General features: G+C 33.1%; 1 protein-coding gene across 2 annotated transcripts in view; it reads left to right on the forward strand.

The window, feature by feature from the left end:
- Positions 1 to 8,408, forward strand: part of DYNC2LI1 (dynein cytoplasmic 2 light intermediate chain 1) — a 28,818-nt gene extending 20,410 nt beyond the window's left edge. The window contains exons 11-13 of one of the 2 annotated variants that reach the window (XM_016142224.2): positions 1,169 to 1,266; positions 1,681 to 1,773; positions 7,952 to 8,408. In XM_016142224.2, coding sequence (XP_015997710.1) covers positions 1,169 to 1,266; positions 1,681 to 1,773; positions 7,952 to 8,014 — 254 coding nt within the window. In that variant the 3' untranslated portion in view covers positions 8,015 to 8,408. The remainder of the gene's footprint in view (positions 1 to 1,168; positions 1,267 to 1,680; positions 1,774 to 7,951) is intronic. The other variant, XM_016142226.2, reaches the window with a different exon arrangement.
- The last annotated feature ends 108 nt before the right edge of the window (positions 8,409 to 8,516 follow it).

Raw genomic sequence — 8,516 nt, forward strand, 5'->3', positions numbered from 1 at the left:
AAGCAGGTCAGTGTGATTATTAAAGGGCAACACAAGGGATCATCATGGTGATGGAATTGTTTAGTATGTTGACTGTGGTAGTGGATATATGAACCTTACAAAGGTGATGAAATTATATAGAACTTAATAAACACACACACACACACACACACACAAACACACACACACACACACACACGGATGAGTAAAATACCTGGGAAAGGTGAATAAGAGCTATGGATTACATCAAAGTCTTTCCCACCAAAGTGACAGGCAGCCCTGAGAGAGCAACAGTGAAACAATCTTAGTGAACGATACAGATGCCAAAACACAACGAAAAATCCCTGATTATAGATTTAAATTACCAAAAAGTGGCAGCGAATTTATAAAATTTTCAAATTAAATTATACAATCAACACATAAAGGCATTCTCCTTACAAAATGTCAAAATAGAATATATAAGGATTGAGTTTGGTATGTATCTTTCCAGACCATTTTCTATATATGTGTATGTTGTATAAAGAAAAATATTTGTATTAACATAATTGTATCATTCTTCATCTACCATTTTGAAATTGGCCTCTTTGACAATATATCTTAGAGGCTTTTCTATATTAATGCCACATATAGGCCCATTTGGTATTTCGACTTCTGGATAGTATTACAAAATAATTGAGTTCACTATTAATGGACATTTTGGTGATGGTGAATTTTTCACTAATGATGCTTCAGTATGAAATCATTAATACATGTGTTTCTAGAGCAAACACCAAAAGCTGGAATTGTTTTTTTAGTATTTTAATAGTATTTAATGGTGCCAAATTATCCTCCAAATTAGCTGCCCAATTTGCACTCTAGCCAGCAGCACATAAGAGTGTCTGTTTTCTTATAAATTCACAAGCACATGAGAATATCAAATGTTTATATTTTTGCTGGGTAGCAATTTAAGTGTGAGGAAAGAGAATTACAGTTTACTCATGACTCTGTTTCCCCTTCTTGTAGTACTGGAACCTGTCCCAGTGGTCTTGCTACACTGGGCTGGGATAAATTTTAGTAGTGACTGTATTATGGAGCGGGGAAATGAGTGATCTCAGATTTATACTTTTGTAAGCATCATCAGCTTTTTTGATAGAGTCTGTAATGTTTTAATCAATGCAGTCATTGGAGTAAAATTTTACTCCAATTTTAGGATCTCCTCCTGTTCCTGATAATGACATTGGAAAGCTTCATGCCCATTCACCAATGGAGTTGTGGAAAAAAGTGTATGCAAAGCTCTTTCCACCAAAGGTATATATTTCTCATTCTTTTAAAGCAAGAATTTTCAGCACTATTCAACATTATTGGGAAATGTTCTAATGAGTGTATTATGATAACTTTGTTTTCAACTCTCATGCTCGAAAGTTAACATTCATTTAAAATCTATTGTTATGAGGCCCCGTGGAGGTTAAAAGGTGGGCAAGACACAGTTCTTGCTCCATTTTCAAGCAGGGCTCTCTGGCTATTAGACAAGGAGAAACCTCAACTGAAAGGAGAGGAAGGAAAAAAGACCTGGTGGAATTTGTGGTGATCATAAAAGCTCAAAAGAGCATAGAGAGCCTTCATGGCTGGCTAAAGAACAGGAAGTTGGTTTGAAAGATAGATGGTAGACACTGAAGGTTTGGGGGTATGGACATGAAATGATTCGAAGACTTGTAATTTCAGACTGTCAACACACTAAAAGATATCAAGGACCCCGCAAAAGACCCTCAGTATGCTGAAAGTGAAGTTGATGAAATGAGAATTCAAAAGGATCAGGTATTATTCTAAACATTTATTTTATTTCATCTTGCATTATCACAAAAATACCTTTAGAATTCCATAGGTTTTTCTCTCTCTTTTTTTTTTTTTTTGCTTTACAATATTTAAATAGTACACTGCACTATAGAAAAATAAAATTCTGATATGCATGAAGAAGGAATTAAAAATCACCTGTCATTCCAACACCCAGAGATGACTTAATATTCACATATCCTTTTTGGATTTTCCAGTTTATGTTAAAGATGGGTAGTGATTCTAACCTTGCTGTTGGGGAGACTTTCATAATATTCTTTTGTTTGTGCAATTTTATATAAGGATTTGGTTTTTATTAGGACATTCAGACATATCTATACTCTCTTTGTACAAGAAAAATTGACTACCCAGTCTGAAAACACACAAACTAATAGATAAAAATATAGGATTTCTTAGGAAAGTGGTTAAAAGTGGAGACTGCATTGCATATATTCCAGATAGCACTGTTAGTGATACACAAATATGATGTAAAAATGCAAAAGTTGGTAAATTCATTAAGACCCAATACTTAGATTTCCTCAGATCTCGTTTTAGTCTGATAAAATGAGACATTGTATGGAATCTGACCTCATATAAGTAAGTTTATGTATAGTAAACACTGTAAATTGAATGCCTTGACAGCCTCTCAGGTAGGATTTGTAGAGCTGTATAGCTTGGGCAGTCACATTGTTGCAAGGATAACTTGAAACAACCATCCACTGAGAGCATCGATCAGGGTATTTTGGTCAGCATTAGCCTTTTGCTATCAAGGACTCTATAATAAGTAAAACATTTTATTTAGACATAGTCCAGAAGGCTTTTGAAAAATATGTCATGAATATTTAGAGGCTTCATAGCCTTAGCAAAGTGAAAGGCCTATTGTAATCCCAATAAAAATTCCAACGGCGGTTTTCACAGAAAGACATCAAGCAATCCTAAGTAAGGTATGTATGGAATCACAAAAGACCCTGAATAGCAAAGCAGTCTTGAGAAAGAAGAATAAAGATGGAGGCGTCACGCTACCTGATTTAAAACTATATTATAAAGTTTCAGTAATCAAAACAATATGGAATTGGCATAAAAATAGACACATAGGTCAATGTAACAGAATAGAGAGCCAGAAATAAACCCATTTATATGGTCAATTTACAACAACGAAGCCAAGAAAATACAATGGGGAAAGGTCAGTCTCTTTGATAAATGGTGTTGAGAAAACTGGACAGTGATATGCAAAAGAATGAAACTGGATTACTATTTTACACCATGCACAAAATCAACTCGAAATGGATTAAAGACTTGAATGTAAGCCCTAAAACCATAAAACTCCTAGAAGAAACATGTGGTAAGCTCCTTGACATTGATTTTGGCAGTGATTTTTTTTTTGGATTTGACACCAAAAGCAAGGGCAACAAAAGCAAAAATAAATAAGTGTGATTATATCAAACTAAAAAGCTTCTATACAGTGAAAGAAACCATCAACAAGATGGAAAAGCAACGTAGTGAATAGGAAAAAATATTGCAAATCAAAAATCTGATAAGGAGTTAATATCCAAAATATATAAAGTACTCATACAAATCAGTAGCTAAAACAACAGCAGCAACAAATAACAATCTCATTGAAAAAATGAGCAGAGTATCTTAATATACAGTTTTCCAAAAAAGATGGCTAACAGATACATGAAAAGATGCTCAACGTCACGATTTATCAGGGAAATGCAAATCAAAACCATAATGAGATATCATCACCTCACACCTGCTAGAATGGCTATTCTCAAATAAACTAGAAATAACAAGAGTTGGCACTGATGTGGAGAAAGGAGAGCCCTTGTGCACTTTGGTGGGAATGTAAATTGTTGCAGAAACTATGAAAAAGAGTACGGTGGTACCTCAAAAAATTAAAAATAGAATTACTGTGGGATCCAACAATTCTACTTCTGGGTATTTATCTGAAGAAAATGAAAACACTAATTCAAAAAGATATATGTACCTCCTCATGTTCATTGCAGCATTGTTTACAATAGCCAAGATTTGAAAACAAATTAAGTTTCCAAATCTTGGGTAGGTAAAGAAGTTATGGTACATATGTGGAACATTATTCAGCTATTAAAAAAAAAATGAAATCCTAGCATTTGCAACATGGATGGACATTGAGGGCATTCCGCTAATAAAACAAGTCAGACAGAGAATAACAAATACTGTATGACTTCACTTACATGTGGAATCTTAAAAAAAAATTTTTAAATAAATCATAGATAAGGAGAACAGATTAGTTGTTGCCAGAGGCAGGGAGTGAAGTGTAGGCCAAATGGGTGAATGGAGTCAAAAGGTACGAAACTTCCAGTTATAAAATAAAGAAGTCATGGGGATGTAATATACAGCATGGTAACTATAGTTAATAATACTGTATTGCATATTGGAAACTTACTAAGGGTAGATCTTAAAAGTTCTCATCACAGGGGAAAAAATCTATAATTATATATGGTGACATGTTAACTAGACTTGCTGTGGTGATCATTTCACAATATATTCAAATATTGAATCATGTTCTATATGTGAAATTAATATAATGTATGCCAATTATAGTTCAATTTTTTAAAAAGAAGCATGTTATAGGAAGAGTAACATGACCTCACGTAACCCTTATTATGTGTGTAGTTTGGCTAGAGAGATTAATTAGAAGTCATCCCTGAATTAATATTTATCTAGGAGTCAATGACTAACTGCCATTGTTAATAAGAGTATCTGTTTATATTGCATAACGATCCCTTTTATTACATTTACATATATAGGTAGTATTAAAAGGGTTAGAGTATTTCTCAATATCATGAGTCTTCACATTCAAATCCATTTCCCTAACTTACCGAAAACCTTAGGAATGTTGAGCTGAACTGGAAAACAACCCCACAAAACCTGTACATTCTTTGCTCAGCTCTTGTACCTCTCTGCTATGTCACTCAATTCTGTACTCTCTTGACTGAGAGATTTTTTTAAGCTACCCGAAAAGTTATAATATCTTAATTTTACCTCTAAACCAGTTTTATTTGTAGTATTTTAATAGATAAATGAGTTGATTTCAGTTTACCTACATAGTTCCTTAATGTTATTTTATGCTTCTGCTTTGAAGTTACCTTAATGATTAGTAGTTGGTGCTCAATTGTTTGATTGCCAAATTTTGACATTCTAATGTCTAAAATTTTAAAGTTGTGTATTATTTATGCCCTCCCAAAGTAGTTTCAGGGACTTAACATTGTTTCTGGTTGTCTGCTAACACGCAGAGAAGCTGACTTAGGTATGAGAAAACTCTAAAGATTAATGGTAAAAGATTCCTATTACTTTGTCTCTGAACACTTAAAAATAATTTTCTTTGGGGAAGATAGTAATGCTAGTTTTATTAATACAGTCTATAAAAGAATTCACTTGTATTAGGTGAAAATCTAGCCTACAAGTCTACGGCTCTTCAATTGCCTGTCTCTTTGATCTTTTCTTATGATTATTGCTGCACAGCATTTTTCAATGAAGATAGCATGATAATCTTTAAATTTGATTTGATTTACCATGTGGGACAATAATAATAATCATTTTTTAAAAAGTCTCACTCAGGGGTTTCTATAATTACAGAAAAATATGTCCTTTCTTCAAAGAAACCTATAAATGCTTAAAGTCTATACTGTGTGCTGTGTCTGCATACCTTTAACCCAAATAGTTACTTCTGATTCTTACACTTCTTGGAGGAAAGATGGCATCCTGTTTCACTAATATATAATACAATCACATACGAGTGGAGGGCTGGCCTTGAGCCTGACTGAGACTAATGTGGTCTTTCTTTTGACTTCCTCTCCATCTCCAAGCTTCATTATTAGTGGCTTAAAATAATCATCAGGAATAAAACCAAAAATAAGTCCAGGGACTTAAGCTTTGACTGTGAAATTTAAGCACATCACTTTGGGGAGGATAATTCATGAGTTCCATGCAGTTCCTCCAATGCTTGAGCCTTCAAAAAAAGCCCCAAATCATATCGTTCTGCCCAGAAGAATTGCAGTTAAATCACACTTCCATTAAATGATCTTGCCAGCAGGGGAGGCACTGAGCCACAATATTCCATAATACTTTATTTTAAGTCCTTGGTAGTAAAACATGTCATTTATGATAGCTGTGCGGAATCATTCCTGCTGCCAGTCTCCACAGACACATGGAGATCCTCCCAGCCTGTGAAATCAGTCCTCACAGGTCTGAGGATCCGTCTTAAGACACCTTGTACCTTTCCTGTAAACTAAGTGTCTTTCTTAATTTGCTCTCTTTTCTCTAATTACTCAAAGTACTCTTTTTTGGCAGACCTCTCATGGACACCAGAAAATATTTCATTAATATTTACTATTTTTTAAAAAAGCATTCCCGATATTAAGGGAATGTGAGTATACAAAGCATTTGTTGAATACTTCTATCTCTTTTCTATATTTTTATTGTGAAAGAAATTTTTTAAAAAGTTAAGTTTGAGTAAACAATTATTTTTAAGATCTTCTTTCTTGACCAACCACACATATCTGTTTTGAATCTCTGTATTTAAAAATCAACTTGCTTATAAATCCCTAGGCCTATAATTTAAACGCGTGTGTGTGCCCACACATATATATGCCGATATACTGATTTACATGTTTAGGGAAAAATGTTCTTACTACCTTGTGTTGAAGATGTTGTTTTAAGCATTGTAAGACTGTGGTCTGTTTATATTTGAAAACTTTAGAGGTTTTTAAGAGGCAGGGTGAAACCCTTTCATGGTTTTGCTTTCACTTTTAAAATGGCTCTCTAAAGCAGCCATAAAGAATTACAGTGTAAAGAAAACCCTCTTACCTGCCATTCCCTGAAAGCATCATCATATTACTTTGAGGTCACATGATAACAGTACTGAAGATCTAGTGGACATGGTGAGTTCTGTGTCACACTAGTTAGCTATTCTTTATCCTCCCTCTGACATGGCCTGTGTGACCAGCCCCATTCTTCTAAATTTGCTGTCTGCAAGAGAAAGATCCTACTAGCAAAGAATCCTAAAGTAATATCCTTATTTTTATCACTAGTACAAATAATTACTGGGGCTTTTTTTATGAGTTAACAATCTTTTGAAACCATTAACTGGTAGATAACTGGTGAACTGAATTAACTTCATTAGAAAAAAATAAACCAAGCTGTATAGACTACTATAGAAATCATTCCAAAGTCTTTATACAGTTTTGAAACTTTTTAACATTTAAATTTGAATAATTGAGAGTAATAGGTATGAATGAGACAATCAGTAATTTTCCTGAAAATGAGAATTTTCATAGCACTTCTACTATGTTAACCAAAGAGCAGTGATTGCTTAATCTTGCAGAGCAACCACTTTTTCTTATCTGAAATAATAATAAACTTAGTATAATTGAGACATGGAACAACATGTAAGAGACCAGGAGGCAATCCCCTTAGATCCCTTTTGCATGTCAGTTGTCTCATGCAGGATTTCCACTCCCTCTAAAATTTATTTTATGAATTATAAAAAAAATCATATACCCATTCAGAAAAAAAAAAATTAAAAGCTATAGAAGTATATAAAGTGGAAAATGGAAGTACCCTGCTCTCTCTCCATCTATTTGCTTTTTTCACCTATGACCACCATTATTTTTGTTGCCCACGGTGCACATGGTGTAGTTACTATCCTTCTATTTATATGCTTCTGTTCTTCTCTATTATTCTATATGATAAATTTCTAAAGGGAGAATTGTTAGGTCAAATATTGATACTTTGCTAACTTCAACCAGGTTGTAACAAGAGTTGAACAACAAACAATTAAAATTAAGATCACTTTTAAATACTTAAAGTATGACAGATGCTTTATTAGTTGGAAGACAATTTGTGTGTAATATATAGTATATAATTTTGTCTGAAACTTTATTAAATTCATCTCTAAATGTTACTTAGGCTACCCAGAAACTCCAAAAGATTTTCCATTCTAGAAGATACATCCTAAGTCTAATCATTTGTAAAACAATTGTCAAGAAATTATGAGAATGATAATGCTATAAAGGAAAGGATACATTGTTATATCTAAAACTGCTAAAGGAGCTTTAAGATGCCTAGTTCAATTTTTAAAGTTGAATTTTTAAAGGTATTTTAATACATATTTCTGTTTTAGGAACTGGAACAGTACAAAAGAAGTTCTTCCAAGTCTTGGAAACAAATTGAGCTGGATTCTTGAACCTAAGTCAACTATAGTTATTTATTTCTTCTTTCTCAAATAGAAGTAAGATTATTTTATTAATATTAAAAGAACTCCCCTTAAATCAATAGTGAGCATTATGATCTCAGAAACATCATTGACTCATTGGGAAGAAACAGCCTATTCCACAATAGCTAATTGATAGATGTTATAGTATTAATAAATAATATTAATAATAGCTCATTAGTAAGCTAGCTATTGTGGTAATAAATAAAGTTAAGATGTTAACTTTGTTAAAGGAAAAGTGAAATTCTTATATTAGTCCCCCCCCCCCCCCCGGATAGTTTTAAGTCCTTAAAAGAAAAAAAATTGTGTAACTACATGTAATATTTTTAAAATAAAAAGAATCTTCTACTACCTACCTCTAACATGATTAAGTAATACATACTTGGTTCAGCATTTGTAAGTTTCTGTTTGTATGTTTTATGAATATGAAAGCAAGAGCACTTAGTAACATTGATGAATTTAAGATTAAGTGTTC

Source organism: Rousettus aegyptiacus, unplaced genomic scaffold (assembly GCF_014176215.1).
Source record: "Rousettus aegyptiacus isolate mRouAeg1 unplaced genomic scaffold, mRouAeg1.p scaffold_m13_p_7, whole genome shotgun sequence".
NCBI lineage: Eukaryota > Metazoa > Chordata > Mammalia > Chiroptera > Pteropodidae > Rousettus > Rousettus aegyptiacus.